Raw genomic sequence first — 21,907 nt, forward strand, 5'->3', positions numbered from 1 at the left:
GGAGGGTTGCGGGGCGGGGCTGGCCAGGCAAAGCAAGCTGGGACCGTGACGGAAATACTGACGGGAGGCAGGATAAGAAGCGGTTGCCAATTTTGGTTACCCCCTGTTTACACCACAGCCTCTGTGTCAGGCTAGGCTAGTAATCTATAGACCACATAGGCAACTGCATCATGGAACAGCTGAGTAAGGGAACTATAGAAAGGTCACCCACCATAGAGGAGAAGGACAATAGTCAGATTGAGGAAGGCAGCATAATCTTTATTATGGTTTTGATATTAACTTGCTAAGTTGGCCAGGAGAGTTGAGGAACAGCTTGCTAAGGACACGGGAAGTTGAGTATGTGATTGTGGAGTGCCAGCAGCACTGAAGTAAATTAACAAAAAACTGAAGCTCGCTGACATGAGCACTGATATAAAGAAGTTAATGGAGGTTCCCACACCAAAGCCTCTTCCTTTGGGAGAACTTAAGCATGTTCTTCACTGAAGAACCAGTGAAGTCTGAAATGTCAGAAGAATTCTCGTTCTTCCTCTTCTTTTCCAGAAGCACAACCCACATACCAAACCAGTATCTGTGAATAAACTGGTATTCAGCCCCTGCATCACAAAGGATCTCACATCGCTGAGCAAACCTGGGTATTTACACAACTGCCAAAATCAGACAGATGAGAAAAATGGAGGAAGGGGAAATGGAGGAGGAGGAACCCAAGTTGCAGCAGGCTAGCTCAGCTACCTGCTGTGCCAGGCTAGCAAATGGACAGACTGACTCACTAGATCCAGTGCTGTAGGAAGAAGGAATGAAACTGTGTTTATTGAGGAAATCAGGCTTCCAAGGTCTAATAACATACTTGGAGGGACCAGCGAGAATGTACAATAAGACATGGATTTCCAGAAGAAAACAAAGTTGTTAAACTGTTAGAGGGTTAGAGTATAAGAGGACCTTTATAGATCTCTCTATTAACCACTTAGTAAGGACAGACGTAAGTTGTCAGCTTTCCAGGGTGGAGGGAAGTTATTAGATGGCATCTGAACTCCCGACTCCCAAAATATCGTTCTGCTTGGAGAAAGGCATGGTGATGAAGTTTTTTGATGATACAGAATTATTGAGGATAGCCAGAAGTTTATAGGTGGAGAGGACAGGCAGGAATATTTAACTGTTCCGGCGGGTAGAAATGACAGATGAAAGTTAATGTCAATAGCACAAAGTAAGACACGTAGGGAGTGAAGCAACCCCAGATCCATGTTCCAGGTATATCCCCTTAACGCCATCAGTGGCAACTTCTATATAGCTGGAGTATCATGTGCTTCCCAAATGTCAAGTTGGTGCCCCTTGAATGACAGAGGAAAAAAGTTACAATTTTTCTGAAAGCAGTTAGTAACAAATATCACTATAAGGTCTCCATGTCTTCACTGACACATACTCCCAGCTCCTATTCACAGAAAGGGGTATAATATAGAGAAGACCAAGAAAAGTGATCAGGAATATTAACAACCTTGGCAAGCAGCAATTAAAATTTTGTAATTTTAATGTAATTCCCTGAAGAACTTACAGTGAGGAAAAGGATGAGAAACATGAATACTGTTGAAAAGGTGAGTGAGAAAGGACCACCCAGTTCCTCCAGGAGCGCATCCATGCTGCTGATCAGGCAGCGAGTGGAAGACTAAAGGAAGGGTTTCTCCACGCCACAGTTCAGCTCTGCCAGTTAGCTACACTGAGTATTAGATCCTAAGAACAGAAATGCATTCAGAAAAGGTTTAGACAAAGCCTTGAATAAAGGTCAAACAGCAGCTGCTAAAATAATGATACAAATGTACAAAAATATACACATACTCCATTGCATATATAAAACCTCTGCTACCAGCAATTATCAGAAGGTATTAGATAAGACATTGAGCTAAAGGCACCCCTGTGTTCTCCAGAAAGTATCATTTACTACTGCGTGCCAGTCCTCCCCCTGCTTCCACAGTCCTGTGCACGCAGAGCATCTACACCTAATCTGGCATGAAGAGAAACCAGTCCTGAACTACGCACATGCATGCTCACACATACACGCACCAAGCATTCTCCATTGCAGACTTAGGCACACGTGGCCCAGGAAGTTAATTCTAAGCCTAGACCAAAGGTTCATATAATCATAGCTCACTCTAATCTAGTTTCTCAGGGTTACATACGCAAATATCCTTTATTAAAAAGTATCAATAGTCTAAAATAGTGCATCCAATTGCTTCATTTTCACATTCATCCTCTTGGTCTAAGGAGCATGCACCAACGCTAATTCAGCACACACAAACATCCTTCTACTTCTGCAGAAAACTCCAGTCATTCAAATGAACAAACAAAACACCAATGCAGCAGGCGGAGCTAGTCCGTTAGCTTTCTTTTGCCAGCTTGCATAGTCTCTTAACCCTTGAATAAGGACCAATAGCGTCATCAAACACAAAGTCCCACAGAACTCGAATCCAGGACTGGTGATGTGGGAGGTTATCGTAATATTCTGCTGCAATCTTTTTCACCTGGAAGAAGAAGAGAGAGAACGAGCTGTTTAGCTGCACAGGGTCGGGTGTGTTTCAGTCTTCACATTCAGATCTGATAGCACAGCCATAACCTGAAGTTACTTGTTATTGCTTGTGAGCTTCTGAAGTTCAGCCAAATGAGATGTACTTAAATACATTTAGATGCTTCTTAGCAGATTTCTGATGTAAGTTTTGCCTCACAATGTCAGAATTTGAAAGATGATGGATCGCTGCCTTCAGTCAGAACTATTTTCTCTCATTTCGGAGGTGGGGGGATCTCCACAATGAGATGACTAATCCACCTTATACATTGCCAAGACTCCAACATGCTGTATTTAAAGCCCTGTTTGCTACTCGTAATACTAATCTGCTGAGGGTTCCGTGTAGGAGAGAAATAACAATTGAGAAAATGCCAGACACAGCCTTGCCTACACTTCATTTTCTTTCCTCCATTCTGCTACTGTGATACAAATCCGTGAGACGGGTTCCTCCAGCAAGCAGAGGAAATTGCAGGGGCGGTCCGTTCTCCTCAGTCTGGTGTTAAAAATGCTGCAAGATTCATTATTAGATCACAAGTCTAATAAAATTTCATCCCTGTTACAAATCCCCAAGTCTTAAGACTGTTGCCATCAGAGAAGCATTGTGCATCATTGGGGGTGGTGCTTGTAGTGGGAGTAAGGCCAGAACCAGAGGACAAAGAGGTTTCAGATCTGGCAGGTTCAGGGGACTATGGGGATTCCCAGGATTCCCAGGTTATCAGTAGTCCCTGCTCCACCTAGATGCTCTGCTTTTTGAACACACTTATGAAGCAGCAAAGTCTGTTAACTATTGTTCCCTTGCACATAAGCTGCTTGGGCATGGTTTTATTACAGCCCCACCTCCTAGACAAACAAAGCTCTATTCTAGAGTAGGTTGTCTTGCTGGACACCTTGACTTCTCTCTTTAAAAACCCTGCAGAATTTTAAAGCCAGCTATGCTGAGCACAGCATGGACTTCCAGTAAAGAGCAAAAGGGTTACACAGAAATTGTCATCTGGGAGGAGGATCTCATCAGCATCCAAGGTGTAATGGTGGAAACTTAACACAGCATTTTGACTGTGAAAAGGTAAGAATCCCAGCAAAAGTTACATTATAAACCAGTACAGCTCCCTGCTAGTTTCCTCGTTAATTCAGCTTCCTTACAGATACTTCCCTGTGAGGTAGGTTGGGTAACGTACAAGTTTCATTAAGATCTTTTAGCTCTGTACCTCAGCCCGTACGCGTTCCTTGTGCTCGTGGCATGGTAGTGCTGCATTGGAGGTGGAAGATTCAGTTCAGGTCTGATTGTATTCTGCCTTTCACTGAATAGCTCTGACTTCCTAATAATTCCCTATATCCTGCTTTGAAGTGTTGGTCTGTACTTCAAATGTTGTTCATTTTCAGTGGGATTCAGACAATATCAGCATTTCCCCTTAGAGGTATTTGTTAACAACTGGAAGAAGGGTGATTTCCAGGCACCGGGTAAGATCTCTGGAGATGCAAATTTAGTTCACTGTGCTCCTTCTGTAACCACAGTCAGAAATAATTTAATGTGGGTTTTGTATCCTCCCTTTTCACAGCTGGGTGAACTGAAATAGCCAGAGGATAAGAGGGAGGACTATTTAGATAGTAAGCTCCCTTGACTCCCTTGAATGAAAGCCACTAATGAGGCCTTATGCAAACACAAAGAGGGTCTCAGATACCCAACCCCAAAAGCTTCACTCCAGCTCTGATATGGTCATTCCCTAGCACAGTGCTGTTTACAGACCTTCCCTCCTACCTCCATTTTAGAAGTTCTGCCTGAATTTTGACTTGGAACAGTAATTCAGCCCTCATCTATACTAGCAAAGTTCATATGCCAAGCCTACCATTCCCCTCTTCTCCAGAACCTCCATATATTTCTTGCCCATAGAAACAATGGACTGAACCAGACATGTTTTCTCAGCTAGTCACATTATTCTGCAGAGCTCTTGATCATGTTAGACTCTGACCACTATGAGGGCTTCAGAAAGTCTTTGTGTATTGCCCCTTGCACATGGAAGCAGAGGGCTGGAGATTCACAGAAACCAATTCAGCTCCTAGGAACGTCTCAGGCAGCGGCTGTGCCCTCTGGACCAAAGGCTAACTAAAAAGGACCCCAGTGATGAAGTAGGAAAAAATGGCTCAGAGAAGAGGCCAATACACTGTCTGTCTATGTTCAGCCCAATAGTTTCCGCACTTTCAGCAAACAAGAGCAGCAATGTAGTCTGGGCATAGTGCTGAAGAGCTCAGGTGGACAGAACATACAGGTCTGGAAACTTGCACTTAAATATATTCCATATGCATATTCTGTGGTTGTATTACAGATTTAAAATAGGCACCCAGAATACAAGTATTATTTGATAATTAAGATGATTTATCAAAATAGCCAGCAGTGAATTTTGAAGAAGATCATACACACCATATTCTGGAAGCAGGCAGCCCAGTCACGGCTGGCAAGCTGCTGGCCAGCATCAGGTGGTGGAGGAGTTGCTTGTTCACCAAGCGTATCCATCTAGCACGTTCCTGCAGATTACGGTGGCAGCTCATTCTGAATGAGAAGGTCGGTATGGAAACCACAAGAGATGACAAGGGGCTCGCACGGGAGTGTGTTACCCTAGATCAGCTGTAGGACAGTGACTCACACCTATACAAAGCAGGTCTTTGCTCTGCTTGGCTTTGTGCCCAGCAGCACCTCGTGCCCGAAGGCAGGCAGCACTTGTCCCACTGGCAAGTTCCCTGTGCTCTGGGCAGGACAACTGTATGAGATGTACAGAAACAACGGAGAGGAGAAGGTGAACTGCAATAAAATATTTGTGAGAAAGGAATGGGGAAAAGGGAAAATTTAATGAATGCAGTTAGAGGGAGGACTTCTGAACAGTTTTCTTACGGAAAAGACAAGGAGGTTTCTTAGGTGCATGTTCCCATTTTGCTATCACATGGCAGGCAAGAATTTTAAAAGTGGCTTCTCTTTTACAATGGATCTACGCAAAAGTTTCCCCGACAAAACCAGCTCATGTATTGTAATTTCTTTCGGCATCTCCATATGTAAAACAAAATTATCTCCTCCTACCAGAAAATTGGGGCGGGGGAGGGAGAGCAGAAAGTAATTGGGTTTTAATGCAGATTCCCTTTTAAATACAACATTAAACTACATCTGTTAAGTATGTTTGAGGCTGGAAGAGTCATCCTCCATGTTGCACGCTGGGTGCAGTACAAAACCTGCGGATGGCAGTTTCCAGGTAGCAAGTTCTGCAGCCAGATCATAGATCGTCTCAAAGAGGATGGCACTGTGACGAAGTATTCCTAAATCCTGTGCCTGATTTCCCCCTCAAGCTCTCCATATTGCATTGGAGATCGTCCATTTGCTTCAATTCCTCCCTCCCTTCCTCCTTACAGATCTCAACTGTCTTAACTCATTGCTAGTTTGTGAATAGAAGTTATCATGGAAGGATAACGAGATTGCAAAGTCTGCAAGAAGCTTATACAGGCACTTGGCACCTGGTATATTGAGGCTTTTCTTCAAGTAGCTCAAGGTGGTAGGTAAGAAATCACATCTTTTAGACTGAAACTTTGCTTCTGGTTTTGTGCTTGTAGAGCACAGCAACAGGACCCCAATCCTACTCCATTGTATTTCATAGGTGCAAGAGTAAAATGCAACCTAATATTTCACCATGGCTGTTATAGACCCTTTGTCCTAGGGCTATACAGAAGCTAGAGATCCTTATGATAAGAAGCTGGAAAATTATGTTTAGAATGCTGGAAGGCATATTACGGAAGTTCCCTCTATAGTCCTTGACTGGGGGGAGCACTCAAGCTAGTCCTCCTAGCCATCACAGGGTTAATGAAACCTGCAATTCAACACCAGCACATCTACCATGTTTTCCAGTCTTGTCTGTCTAATAAATCTGGTTTCATACCATGTCTTTTCCTTTTCCCACAAGCTTAATGAGTAACTAGTTTGCCTCTGGTAATGCTGCAGTTCTTGTTGCAGTTTGTAGGAAGAGTACTGGGTTCCTCCTCCCGTCCCCTCTCTCCATAAGTATATTCAATCCTTCAGATAATGAAGGATGGATCTTTTTACTCATTTGGTAAACAATTCTATAGTTCTAAGGCTTCATGCAAAGACTAATCTAGTCCCAAGTCTACAGGGTTTTTTTTTAGAGCAGGTCCTTCATTATAATGTTAAATTTCATGGTCTCTTGTGTAATCTCTCATTATACTAGTGGGACAAATTCTTACTGCACACTCATGTCACTCATCTTTAGTACCTATAAGCTTACAGCACAGCCTGATTCTTCCTCTTTCAAATCTGTCACACTTCTAGGGTAAAGGTCTTTCCAGTGGCAAACACGTTACTCAGATCATTCTGAATGACACACCTGTAACAAAGGACAAAGCTGAATTCACTTTTCTGTTAAGCAAGTGGAAGAGCCAGCTACTTTTCAAGATTAAGATCCAGTTATTCTCTGATCCTATTTCTCCCCTGCTCTCAATCATGCAGAAACCAAATAAAGATCTGTATTCCACTTTCTACTTGCCAATAATTAAAAATAAAAATAGCTATACCGAGAGGTCATCCATATTACACAATTCAACTATTAGAAATTCAAGTGCCCGAGAGACTAGATCTGAAAAAACTAGACCTTTGCCGAGTGAAGAATTTGCTGGGAGGTTAAGCAGAGGAGAGTGAGGGGAGGTTTCTATCGCTACCTGTTATGAAGTTCAAACTTTAAAGCTATCCAGAGAGGATCTGTCCCCTTATCTCCTTCCACCAAAGAGGCAGAGAATTTTTCTTCTCAATTTGCAGAAAAGAATAACCAACTTGTTTTAATGGACAAGGGATTTTCTACAGTAATGGTTTTGCCAAAGGATTTTCACTTCCTAATAGATTTTCACTTGTAATTGATCACTCTTCAAAGACTCAAAGTTTTCCATAGAGTTCTGTCAGGCAACAACGATTGACAAGCCCCATATCTCCTCCACCAGCAGTGCAAGTCTCAGTTGCCCAAGAGCTAGAAACACATGAACCCAAGCCCATGAAATTCAACTAATAACTCTATCCTCTTTACACAGGAGGGCAGACACTTCCAGCTGCTGCACTGCCTCGAGGAATTAGGCTGAACTATTTGTGGTGTGGGTGGGGAAGAGCTTTTCAGGTCTCAATCAGGTCTGGACCAACAGTCCCAGCAAGTTCAATTAGTCACTCACCTCCCTCGTGTAAGATACAGAGCTAAGCTCCTTCTCTTCTTCTATTTACATTTCAGTAATCTAAGTATCTAAGCCTATCTAACAAGTTTGAACATTTGAAACTAAAGCTAAACTCATACACTTCCCAGCTGAGCTTTCGGGTGTATCGGCAATGGGAGTGCCTGACAGGACAACTTCACCTGTGAACGTGGGCTGCTTTACCAGCAGCTCTGAACCCACCAGGAATGGCCAGCTTCTCCAGGACGGAACTTCAGCAGTAAAGGAGGTGTGTTAAAACACAACTGCAGGCTAGGTGGAGGCTCTCCATGCTCTTCTACACCAAAAGAAACTCTCTTCTTGTTTTGAACCTCCTCTCAGACAGCGTTTCTGTGATGAACAACATTAACTCACAAAGCAGGCTTTGCCTGGATATACCACTGTAAAAGTTGTGCGTGTTACGCAGCAGTGGGGAGGTCACAGCTCCTGAACCTTAGATTCCTCAGCTCTACCTCCACCTCATGAGGACGTTGCAGTAGTAGCCGCCAACTTTGCATCAGACCAGAGACAGAAGATGTTTCCTTCCTACTATGCCAGAGGATTTGTATGTAAGTACTTCGAAGTCACGTACCCCTAACACTGTGAGCACCTGCTGAGGAACCCTTGTATTAAAACCTAGGAGAGCAGCTACATACCTGGAGGGAGATTGAAAACCATTCCTAGACACCTGGGCTTTGCAAATTTGATTCCCACAACTGATAAAACAGAAACAAAAAGGAGCTTGACTTTCAAAAGAGGAAAGCCACAGCACTTTCCCAATGACAGATCAGGTATCCTCAGTTTCTGTGGGTGGGGCAGCAGAGCTAAAACAAGTCATGTAGAGTGGGGCTTTATTTTCTAGTGCTATTTGTGTCAGGCTGGAACATGCCCCAATACTTATGTCATCTCAAAAATAGAAAGACTTTTGTTTGATGTTAATCAAGCAATATAGTTAGCAGATTGATCATTAAACAAATCCCAAGTAGTAACTGCCACCTGCTTCACTTTAGATGGGCCTTTAAACTTTCAAAGAGACAAAACCTGGTGGCTGAGGGAAGGAAACGGAGAAATTTAGAGCATCGTTGGAGGATTTTATCATGCAAAAAGTAGTCCTCAAGGCCTCTGAGGGTCAGATGTTCTTGTTTCCATCAAATAAACTAAATATTACAGCAGCTTGGCAGCCATTTCTCTCAATCTCCTGCTTAAAATGAAAGAATTCAAAACAAATCTAAAAAGCTTTCTTTTTTCTTTTTTTTTTCTTTTTAAAATTGATCCGTTGCTATGATTTGGAGTGATTTCTTTGAGACAGTTTAGCAGCTTTTATAAAAATCCAATTCACTCATGCTCATGCCATACTTACCATTGGCAATCTGCATCCGGGAATGCTGGGGAAGTCGTGATGCTCCATGTGGTAGCCTACGTTAAAGGTGAGCCAGTTCAGAGGTCCATAATAAGAGTATGTCTCATACCCTTTTAAGAACATGTAGTGTTCTGCTATGAAGTGCCCAGAAATGGGATGTACACCCATGCAAAGAATCGTACCTGCTATTAAGTAAATAATAGGTTTGAGCCCCCAAAGGTAGTAAATTATAAGGTCTATAGAAAACTGGACGAGAGCATTAAAAATTTCCATCCGTGTAATTGCTTTGGGGTTCACATACAGTGGTCTCAGACTATAGAACAGCGGTTGGAGGAAAAGCCAAAGCAGTTTCCGAAGTGGTGTGCAGAAGAACCAACCCTCAAAGTCTGTGGGAATGTCCACGTCCAGGCTATCCCCACCAAGGTACCGATGATGGTCAATGTGGTACTTCTTGAAAGAGGCAGAATAAGGGATGCCAATCGGCAAGTTGGCAAAGACTGCAAACCATCGGTTCCACTTGGCCTGCTTATTCCCAAAGGCGACGTTGTGTGAAATATCATGGATGGCTAGGGTCAGTGAATGGTTGATGCAACCCCCAAAACCATAAGCCCAGAAGAAAATCCATTTCCAAGATAAGTCTTTCACCAGGTAGCATGCTAGAAACTGCATGAAAACCATTCCAGATACAATCCACTTTAAATGTGGATCTGGTCCCATCAGAGTCTTGATCTCTGGATATTTTGCTAAAGAGAAAAATGCAGAGAAAAATCTCATTAGATCACAGTTAAGTAAACGTAATCACCACTGGGACTCTCTATTTTTATCACCCTATGTTTGAGGCCCTACTTTTAGAAAATAGCAATTCCAAAGTACGGTTGCCACTACAGTGAGAGCTTTACTAACGTACAGGTTCCATTCTCACTTCCAGCAACATGTCCAATTGTGATTGACATATAGAGGGATATATAGACATATAAAAAAAAAATTACCCCGATGGTCAATATGTGGCATCATATGCCTTCACAACGATGAGTACTGCTTCACAATGATGAGTATTAGTATGCCAAAACCCACCAGATTTAAGCTCTAAGAAGCACCTTCTGTTGAGTTTTTAATTTCCTTTTTTATTTTGCCGAGTCCAGATGCTATTTTCCACAAAAGGGATGCAACTGCCTTCTTTGTAGCCCTTTTCACACTGTTGCTTCAGACATACTAGCAGAGGAAAGAGGGCTGAGCAACAGGCTTGCCAGGTTTTGCTCTGTGGCTAGATGACAAATGTAGCATTAAAAAAAATTCCTAAGTATTTGAGTGTTCACCAGTGCTTACAACATGTACAGCTCTTTGCACATGGTAACATTACAAGAAAGTCAGCAATATTATCAGGAATTTGTAAGACAGAAATTTTTTCTCTATTCCCATTAATTAGCCTGTTTCCAAGTCACATACCAAAACCAGGCATGAAAGTCACATAGATAATCACACAACAGCTTCATGCAGCCTCACAAATACTGCAATACAGCATCAGAGACACACGGGCTAAGCTTGCCAGGTCTGACTTGTGTCAGGCCAGGACCAGCTTGCTGATCTTTGGTTCTACTGGCCATTCATTTGTCCTTTTAAGAAAAAGAAAATACACAGAAGTACAGCTTATCTTCTAGGTGCTGTTCATTGCTTCAGGTCTCTTCTTTACAAACCCACACTTGCCACTTCCAGTATTAACTTGCACATGAATTTTTTCACTGTTTTATGGCTTTTACCCACCTACTGGCCTCCCTCCTTTAACTCATACTCTGCATTTCTCAATAATTACAGCTTACACAGATAAGACTGTAGGACAAGTCACTCATTCTGAACCCTGAGGTTACACAGTGTGTCCCTGTAAGTTTAATAGGCCCATTTTATGAATATAAAAGTAAATATCATCTGACTGTCACAGTATAATACCAATGTAATAAAATCAGATTATAATGATTTGCAATCATGCAGCTGTATATATTATAAACAAACGCTGGAGACAATACACATAACTTCATGTGACCTTGCAAGCAGTGGCAGGTACTGAGTGCAGGACGCAGAGAAGGTTTTTTATAGAAGTGAACCCTGAGAAGTTTGCAGAAGCTCAGAGAGATGAAGCACTACTTAAAGAAGGTTGATGTGGTCACGCCCTGCAACCCTTCCAACAACTTTTGAGCCTGTTGGCCAACTTCAGCCCAGCTTGACAGAGGTTAGAGACAATAAAGATTAGACAAGTGCTGTGAAAGATGATGAGAAAAGAGATATTCTCAATTCTTCCTCTTGTGAGGATGAGGGGGCAAAAATCACCATGAGGAGATGTCGTGGTTTAACCCCAGCTGGCAAGTAAGCACCACACAGCTGCTCACACACTCCCCCCCACCCAGGTGGGATGGGGGAGAGAATTGGGGGTAAAAAAAAGTAAAACTCATGGGTTGAGATAAAGACAGTTTAATAGGACAGAAAAAGAATGGAAAATACTACTACTACTAATAATAATAGAATATACAAAACAAGTGATGCACAATACAATTGCTCACCACTTGCTGATGGATGCCTAGCCAATCCTTGAGCTGCGGTGCTCCCCCAGCCAACTCCCCCCAGTTTATATACTGGGCATGACATCACATGGTATGGAATACCCCTTTGGCTCATTTGGGTCAGCTGTCCTTGCTGCATTCCCTCCCACTTTCTTGCGTGCTCCCAGCTTCTGCTGGCAGGGCAGTTTGAAACGCTGAAAAGTCCTTGACTTAGTATAAACAGAGCTTAGCAACAACTAAAACATCAGTGTGTTATCAACATTATTCGCATCCTAAATCCAAAACACAGCACCATACCAGCTACTAAGAAGAAAATTAGCTTTATTCCAGCTGAAACCAGGACAGGAGTATTCAGACAAGAGAGAGATTTTCTAAGTGGAGGGGAAGCTCTAGTAAAAGCTCATGTCTTTCTGAAGTTAGCCAAACTTTTTGATAAAAATCTCTGGAAAGCCCAGGGGGGGTTGTTTTGCTGTTTTGGTTTTGTCCTTGTTTTCACAGTTTTTGAAATTATGGTTTTCACACTAGAAATGCTAACGTGCTCGAAATCGTTCTCTGGTACCTAGACAGGTACCAAAATTTTTTTTACACAAAGTGCTGGGATATCCACTCTAAAGAATAACTTGATATAATGACCTGGTCAGAAAATCTGTTACAGAAATACAATTTTATGTAGCTTAATGTCCTGCTTAGGGGCATCTGTCCAACACCCAGAAAACCCTTTAATAAATCAAGCCACTTCAAATTTTCAGTCATGCAGTTGGTAGAGATAAGTTACTGCAGTCAACAGAAGAGATGAAGAAATGTAAAACAACCAAATCTGTTCCTCAGCCTGGTCAAATTGAGGCCACTTTGACCAAGAAAAAAAGTTTTAATGGGATGGGAAAATGACTAAGAGATGCTTTATATTGTAGTTTGAGAACAATGAAAGTTTTCGACCTATTTCTTTTTGTGGCAGCTAACAAGGATTGCAGATTACATTTAAGAGGTTTCAGAGTAGTAACTGCCAACTGGCAGCAACAGTGTCTGCAAGCAGCAATGCAGGTAGATTGCATTTGTCGCAGGTGACAGCTATTAAGTAACTTGCTAGGGTTTAATATTAAATTCAACACATGATTAACTCCTCTCCAACAGGAAATCTTTGCATACTAGTTAACCCACAATACTGTGTCTGTTTATCATTAATACTGATAAACCCTTCCCATTTCCATGGCATGTAGAAACCTCGGGGAGGCTGACAGGTGGGACTGCTAGGCTCACTGGAGGCTAAAAGCCTCGCTGGCACAGTAGCCTGTCAGAGACTGTTTGGTTCAGGAGCGCTTCACACGCAAAATGTTGAAAGCTGACCCTTTCAAAACTTGAGGCCAAGCACTTTTCAGTGAGACACGCTTAATCTCAGATTAAGCGATACTGATGACAGAAGTTTATATATAACGTGCTGATGCAAAGATGGAACAACATAAACATGTATCTCATTTTTCCCTCGTGTTCATGCCTTGCAGTTAGCTGAAGGAATACTAGTAAGGCAAGATAGAGCACTTACAGTTGAAAAACCTGGACAACCCTGTAAGGCTGCTGTGACAAGTGTCCGTAGGCACTGTGCAAACCAGACATCAGCCATCTGCACGTCCCAAAGGCAACAGAGAATCAGAGACAGGGCTACTGTGCAGTGCTGAACCAGGAGCCATAAAGGACTATCAGACCTGTGGCAACCACACAATAAAGACACCTACTCTCCACTCTTGAGACTGTTTCACACTATGAGGCATCTGACCAGAGATTTTCATCATGCTGCTCTTTCCTGAATTGCTTCCATTTTGGTCTTCCTGAGCACTTTTCCATTATAAAAATGATGAGCTTCTATATGGCCAGAGTCCATTGCTTCCCAACAAGCACTGGGTGAGGGCTAATACATGACAATGGGCATAAAATGTAATCTATACTGAGCTCTTTGTTATGCACAATCATGGCATGGAGGGGGCACAGGAACAGAAGAAAAAAAACCCAAACCATCATTCAGCCCTTCTAGATAACGTCTTGCATCCACCCCTCCCCTATGTGACCACATGGGACCAGGATTTGCCCTTTAGAGTACAACGGGACCAGGACGGTTCCAGCTACTCTGATGTCTCCACAGCACATTCTCCAGCCTCCAGGTTATTGAGAAAGTCTGTTAGCTCAGCCCAGCAGACAGCTTATCCACATGCACTGCTTCTAGTTGTCCAGACTAAGCCAATGTACTGGCATTTGGAGTGTGGGGATACTGGTGTAGATGTACAGCAGTGCAGAAGCATGACTTTTCTGTCTCCAAGGTCAGCACACTGCAAAAGCAGTGCAGGCACTTTAGTACAGTGGGTAGATGTAGTTAATAATTCTGCCCAGCCAGCTCCATGGTCTCTATACCATTACCTCAGAGCAGCTGAAATCTGTACCACGATGATGAAAGACAGCATTTCCCACTTGTACAACAGTGTGGATGAAAGAAGAGCAGTCAAGAGAGAACAAATGCTGCAAGTATATTTTCAGAAGCGTTCACGATTCTAAAACAACTCATTTACTGAATTAATGTTTCACAGAGATCACTCCACTGGTGTGTGCAAGCATCAGTCACCTTTCTAGAGGCATGCCTCACTCTGAAACACTACTGGTAAATTACTCTGACTACACTTTTTTTGCCCTGATGTTCCTCTCTGGAGATCCAGGACCACTCGCCATAGCCCTACAGTGATCCTCAGTTAGGGTTGGAGTAATTGTTCCTGGAGAAGCCGTCAGTCGCTAGGTCCTGGTGTTCCTCCTCCTCAGGAGACAGCAAATATCTTGTTCTAAACCCTCATTCATCCTCTATTCCCACTGACAGTGTTCCTGAGATGACTCAGGCGAGACCCAGTTAGACCTCAGTGATGGCACCAGACACAATTTCTCATTGATGTGACACGACATACTTAGCACTTGCACATTTTGGCATACATGGGATTTGGATGTGGGCAAGAGCAGGAGCTGTCCACAAACACAGAGGTGATGGAGGTTTAAAGGAGCAGCAGCCCTGCCCACATCCACGAGAAACTAGTAGTAACAAAAGAAGAAACTGAATTTCTTCATCTTCTTTTATTTTGACCACAAGTGCAGCATACAGGTATAGTCAAAGTGGAGATACTATCAGTATCAGACTTTCAGAAGGCCTGTTAAAGAGAAAGGGCGAAAAAAAAAAAAAAAAAATCTCTGTGATGCTGCTGTCCCGGACTACGTTCTATCAACTATGAGTCCCTGCCAGAACAAATAAGAGACACCAGGCACAGGATGTTAGCTTCAGTACCCCGTGCCCTATGCTGGAGCTGGTATTTGTACCAAAAAAAACCCAAACCCAAAAGAAGTCTGTTTGCTGACACGATAGTGTTTTGGCTTTTAGCAGCTCGGCTCATGAACATGCCCATAAACAGCACAGCGCACTTGAGCCCTCAGCACAGGAAAGACCTGTTGGAGCAGGTCCAGAGGATGGACCCAAAAATGATCAGAGGGATGGAACACCTCTTCCATGAAGAAAGGCTGAGAGAGTTGGGGTTGTTCAGCCTGGAGAAGAGAAGGCTCCAGGGACACCTTTATTGCAGCCTTTCAATACTTAAAGGGGGCTTATAAGAAAGATGGGAACAGACCTTTTAGTAGGGCCTGTTGCAATAGGACAAGGGGTAATGGTTTTAAACTAAAAGAGGGTAGATTCAGACTAGATATAAGGAATAAATATAAGGGTGGTGAAACACTGGCACAGGTCACCCGGAGAGGTGGTAGGTGCCCCATCCCTGGAAACATTCAAGGTCAGGTTGGACGGGGCTCTGAGCAACCTGATCTAGTTGAAGATGTCCCTGCTCGTTGCAGGGGGATTGGACTAGATGACCTTTAAAGGTCCCTTCCAACCCAAACCATTCTGTGATTAATTCAAACCACACATGAGCCAGGACACAAGTAGGACACACACAGAGGACAACATACATGACAAAAGCTTCTGGCTTTGCACAGTCTCCTGCCCCCTCCAGTATGCAAACTAATAAGAAACCTTTATGGCCCAACTAACTACACTGAAGTTTTATATATCCATTGTGCAAAGACAAGGGTCTTAATGTTGTGTTTGCCACCCACAAGCTCCTAAATTGGTTTGTGCTAGCTGGTCCAAGGGAGTCGGGTCACCCAGAAGCGGCCACCAGAGGCAAAGCACGGCAATAGTGGCACATTGCCGGTGTGGACGGAGATGGATGATGTCAGCACATCACTACGACAGCAGCTATGACCTGTTTATTTATGCTTGTTTATTAGCTGGTTCAGAGTAAAGGGATGTAGGAATGCTAGAAAGAGGGCTTCCGGCTCCCTCTGAAAAAAACCTGCAACATGGAGTAAACTGAAGCCTTCAGTTGCACTTAATACATTTTCAGCACAAGCTCCTAAACCAGTGACTTTCTGCTCATGTGATTTATTTTATAGGTGATCCCCACAGGGAATTGGCAGGAGCACTGAGATCGCAGCTATTCTGAATGCGCTCATCAGAGAACATGCACATCAGTGGCAGCAGTGTGCCCACGTACCGCAGCATAAAGGGGAAACAAACTCATAGTTTCTTTGCCAGAAGCATGTGTAATTCAGAGCTTTGATTTAAGCTAAGGAGATACACATCTTGCACATTTCAGCAGGTACAATTTATCAGAATTTTCATAAATGTGAGGTTTAAATAGGCAACAGAAGAGTCAGCTGGAAGAAATAGCAGACTAATCTCTGAATAAGCGAGCAGAGCTGGAAGCTATTATAGTCAAATAGGCTAAATGCTAAAATAAAATGGATTTTGGCTTTTTTATTTTGTTCTACCTTCACCCTGCCCCCGCCCCCTCCATCCCCCCCCAGGCTAACGTCTCAGTCTTTCTATAGGATAAAGCACATATAAAACACTTGCACCATCTCCACTCCAAAATAACTTGCCAAAGAACCAACTATATAATTATTAATTATTCTTGGATGTTAGATCATACTCAGACACTCCTAGCCTACCCTGAGCAACACTGATTCAGCCCTCATCTTCAGCAGCAAACAAGTGCTTCCCTAAGGATCCTGTGAGGCAAGACGTTTTCTGACAAACCTACAGTAATTTTACAAAGTTAGATCCGACCCACAGCACAAATAAGATCTCATTCTTTCCATCCCACAACAAATTGCTCATTACTTGCATTTGGAAAACTGTTTGCAGATGAAATGACCATTCATTGTGTGCTTATGGTGTTACCAGCAATTGAGCAATGATTTTTTCATCTTCTCTCAAGAATGAACAAACACCAACACTTCCCACTGTGCAAGACCATAGCTCTCCAAGTGTTTCAATCCAACAGACCCTTACTGCCACTGAAGTAGAAATCTTATTTCTACTAGAAGTACATATCCCCTTTACATTACACCCTACATTATTTCTCCCTCTAATAGCATTTGTATAACTATACAGCAAGGCTAAGCAGATCCAGATGAAAAAACTGTTCTATCAAGCTAGTTTTTAGCCAGGTCTTTCCCTAACACAGCTCACTGCAGCATTACACAAATCTCAGTCCTGACATGAGGCAGTAACAGGCTTTTCATAAACAAGAGGGTGAGAGAACAGCAATGAAACAATTCAATTTCATAAACCGAAGGGCGTGAATAACGCGTTCAGGAACACAAATAACGTGATCAGGGTCGAAGTGCCAGCTTGGCAAGAGATCTCCACAGTAACTTAGAAGCAGTTGGCACCTAGACAGTACCAAGCACAAGCTACATTTTAATACCTAGAGTCTGAGAGCAAGATACTACAAAGAAGTAAGAGAGAAAGTATCATCCCTCCCTTGCACAAAATGTCGATCTATTTGCTGGTATAATTATAGCCATTAGGAATCACATCCCTAGTAGGTTCATCTAGTGCAACAGTGTCCTGCCATAAGCCAGCTTCCAGTCAGCCCAGTTGATATACACAGCTCATAGCTCTGCTGCTCAACTGGAACCGGTTGCCCAGAGAAGTTGTGGATGCCCCATCCCTGGAAGTGTTCAAGGTCAGGTTAGACAGGGCTTTGAGCAACCTGAGCTAGTGAAATATGTCCCTGCTCATGGTACGGGGATTGGACTCACAGAGTTATCATTCAGACATATTGTCACTGACTACAAAAGTCTTATAGACACCTGGGCTACTAACTCTCAAGTCAGGACATACAACTTTGTGACAGTTGCTCTATAGGAACATATTGGGGCAACAGCCCAAGGAAACACCACTTACGTAGAAAGAAACTGCTTATGTGTTTGACAGTTTGCGCATATATTTTTTCCTAACGGATAATTTCAGTTTGCACTTAAATCCAAGTAGTCGTGCCTGAGAGAGACCAACATTTCAAAAAGCTGCAGCCTAAGCAGAAAACAATCAAGTTCCAGTGCGTAGCAACTAAATCATTAACCTATTGGGAGGAAAACGCTCCCTTTACCAGTATGGAATGCTGTCCCCAAGGCCTTGCTATATAAAAAAACGTAAAATACATGGATATTTACAGATATTTGTTCATACGTATGTGAGATTCTTACAGTGCACTCCAGCTCAATAGACACTAGACACTTTGGTAAGTACATACTCTAGATATCAGGGGTTTGCTGACCCTCAGGCTTTGAATAATACAGTGGTGATCATTATAGCAGTATCATATGGGATACCATGATAGTTTCAATAACTTTTGGTAATATTTTGGTATTCATGAGACTAGTTTCACGATCCGTTCTGCCTTGTCAGACACAGACACAGATTGTTGTGCCCACATCTTCCATGTCTCTCTTTCCATGTTGTATTTCTCTATGCCCTTCCTTCTGCTCCCACAGCTGGGGCAGGGGGAGCTGCGAGGAAGGAGATGGACCTTGATTCCAACTGCTTGTTCTGAACCCAAAGAGAGTGGGGGCAAAACCTCTGCAAGTACGCAGTTGAAAGGTCCTAAAAAGAGTTCGCTGCAGCAAGGGTAAGGCAGTCCAACCACTCCAGTACCTCCTTAGAATACAACTTCCATCATGGTTTGCAGTCCCCACTCTATAGCAAGATCAGGAAAGCAAGAGATTAGCAAGGGGAGAGACCCACCATACACACTCCTACCCGTAGCTCAGCAAAACATAGTCCCCTTGACTGAAAGGATGAGTAGTAGCATGACACTAAGAAGCATCATTTTATATAATGACATCATTTGACTCTCTATCATGATTACATAGCAAAATAATGATTATTTTCCTGGATATAATTCAAACCTGGACCAGGATATTCCACCACCACAGCTATACCGGAAATGTTTTTGTAATTTAGATTAATCCTGGATTAATCTGTTAGTTTGTGGAGGAGTTAAGAAACTACACCCCAATACCATAGACCCCGTGCAGCACGTCAGCCACAAGCTGCAGTGCCTTCCTTCATAAAAGATCTTTAACAACTTTATCCTACTCATTAGAGGGAAGAAAAAACCGCAACCGAACAACCCAAATAAAAACAGCCAAAAAAAAAAATTCTTCTTTATTAATAAAATGTTGAAAATATATTTTCAGGAGATACACAACAATATTCTGCAACGACTCTGAATTTTTAGTTCTTCTCAGAAACTATCTTCGGAAAAACCCAAGCCCCCAAACCAAAAGCAAAAACCTCCCAACCCAACACACTCGTGTACGCAGGTAAACGCCGGCTGTACAGTACAAGAGCGTACCTGGTCCCTAACAAGCAGCGGGGACTTTCTGCGGTTCTCTCGCAAACGCTCACCCACATCCTCATTTGTTTTATTGCACTACCAAGACGCTGGGAAAACGTGCCTGCAGGCGGACTCCCAGCCACCCCCCGCACCGTGCAGACCCGGGAGCGCAGCCGCCCACCGCCCGGCCCGCCCGGTCCCCCCCCCCGCTGCCGGCCGCTGCCGCCAGCCCGGGGCGCGGGGCGGGGCGGTGCGGACGTTGGACGCTGCCCTGGCCGCAGGTGCGGTGGATCGCCCCGCAATGTCACCCCGCCGCGGCCAGCCCCGCCGCCCCTGTGACCCAGCTGGGTGCAGCAGGGCTCCGTTCGGCCGCCGGCGGCCCCGCCGTGCCTCTCCGCTGCCTCCAGAAGGCGAGCCTGCGCCGGGAGGCTCGGGGAGAGCAGCACCCCCCCGGGGAAAACACCCCGCCGAGCCCACCGGGCCGCAGCCCCCGCTCTCCGCAGCCCGGCCAGTGCCCCGAGCCGCTCTCGGCACCGACATCGGCGGACCCGGCGCGGAAGCCCCGCTCCGCCCGCCCCTCCCCGTCCAGGGGAGCGATCCAGCCCGGCCGCCCGCCCCGACGGCGGCCGCTTTCCGAGCGCCTCGACGTACCCAGGATCTCCTTCCTGCGCTGCGTGTGGGGCTGCTCCGTGTAGACCCACTCGAAGTCCTCGCGGGTGACACGGTTACCCATGGCTCCCGCTGCGCTCCGCGCCGCTCCGCGCTGCCCTTATACCTCCGCGCCCGGCGGAGGGGCGGCCCCGCCCGCCTCCTGCCTCCGCCCGCCTCTCGCCTCCGGCGGGCACCGGCGCTGCGCCCCGGCGGGGCGGCCGCGGGGGGAGCCTCGGGTATGCGTGGGACGGGGGGGGGGAGCTGCGCGGCTCCGCTCGGGTGTGCGGGGAGCTGGGGGAGCTGCAGAGCCCCTCTGGGGTGTGCAAGGAGGGGCTGGGGGGAGAGAGGGTGCCCGGGGGCAGGAGACGGAGGGCCACCTTGCTGTAGGGGTCTCGAAGGCAGCCTGGCGAGGGGCCTGGGGTGGGCCGTGGTTCGCAGGTCAGCAGGATCGCCGTCGCGCTGCTGCCACCACCCTGGGGCCCACTGGAGCTCAGCACAGCCACTACAGCCATCCCCCCCTGGGATGGCCTCAGAGCGCAGGGGGATCACCAGCGCTGCTGGCTGGTTCCCGGGCACTTCCAGACGGGGCTTTTGGAAAGCAAGGGTAGTCCAAACGCCATAAATCCAGTGCCACAGCCCTAAGCAGAATGTGACTTAGGGCAAAGCCCAGTCACGTGAGCTCCTCCCAGGGGTGGAAGACCTGGGACGGCGGTGAAGATGACCAACGCCTGACATGCATTTCCTTGGCGCTCTGACAAACCCTGTGTGAGCTGTCCCGGTAGCATCCCGCCCTTGGCTGGGTCACGCTTCACTCCTGAGATTCTGCGGAACCATTTCCCAGGTCCAGTACCATCTCCGCTGAAGTAGCAGGAAATCACACTGCTCCCTCGGTAACAAAGCCAGGCCAAGGACTTGTTAACCTTAAAACTAAGGCAACCTTGCTAACCTCTCTGATTCACAGGGAGAGGAGTTACACATGCTACACAGTGATGTTTCTCCACACACACAACCCAAAATTAAAGTGCTGCTCTTGTTCCCACTATGCTCTTTTGCAAGCCCATACCTGACCCACTGTCTGTCTTCAGTGTTCACTATCCCTATCATTACTCCTTCCGCTGACAATATCCCATTTGGATCAGCTCCACAGTTGGAAAACAATTTTGTTTCATTCTGTTTCAATATGAATCTCTCTAGCTCCCTCCACACTCTCTTACCCTTAAAAATGCCTAGCACAGTTGGAAGTTAAAAGGGGCAAAAAAGCAGCCTTGGAAATGTGAATTGTAAATATTTTTCAGCACTAATTTTTGCCTCCAAACTGTGGCAATACTATCACCTCTCACTTTAGTCTAGTTTAACTATTTAAGATTTTTTGGTAGCACAAGAGTGAATGATTTGATATGAAATGATACAAATGATATGAATTATATGAAATGATACAAGTTAAAAACCACCAACCCACAAACCCCAAACCCTACCAATTTGACTGCTAGAAAGCTCTAGGAGGCTTCTTTGATTTTTTTTTTTTTCCCCTGAAGTGGTCGAAATGTAAACCCTTGAATGCTTAAAGGTCCAAAGCAGGTTGAGTGGGAGGAATATGGTATAAAGGTGAGCAGCTTTCCCCAGAGCAGGAGTTTAACCACTTTTTGCTTTTATAGGTCAGCTCTCTGCAAGTACAATGGTTTCTTCACCATTGCTCCAGCATGAGGTTGGTGTTCTCCCATTAAGTTGCAGGGCCCAACCCAGTTAATGGACTGTTAATCCAAGTTAAGGTTATTACATATTTGTATAAGGAATGAATTGTTCAGAGAGCAGATGCATCAGTATCTCAGCCTAAACCTTTAATTGGCTCAAACATTTTGGCTTGTTGACAGTA

General features: G+C 44.7%; 1 protein-coding gene across 1 annotated transcript; it reads right to left on the reverse strand.

Annotated features, from left to right (window-relative positions):
- Positions 1-878: 878 nt before the first annotated feature.
- DEGS2 (delta 4-desaturase, sphingolipid 2) lies at positions 879-20,122 on the reverse strand. Its single transcript, XM_052783156.1, has 3 exons — positions 20,035-20,122; positions 9,132-9,874; positions 879-2,510 (listed from the first exon to the last, which is right to left on the reverse strand). Exons 1-3 carry the CDS (start codon positions 20,114-20,116, stop codon positions 2,367-2,369), a joined length of 969 nt encoding a protein of 322 aa, XP_052639116.1. The 5' UTR covers positions 20,117-20,122; the 3' UTR covers positions 879-2,366.
- Between the last annotated feature and the right edge of the window lie 1,785 nt (positions 20,123-21,907).

This window comes from Harpia harpyja, chromosome 3 (genome assembly GCF_026419915.1).
Source record: "Harpia harpyja isolate bHarHar1 chromosome 3, bHarHar1 primary haplotype, whole genome shotgun sequence".
NCBI lineage: Eukaryota > Metazoa > Chordata > Aves > Accipitriformes > Accipitridae > Harpia > Harpia harpyja.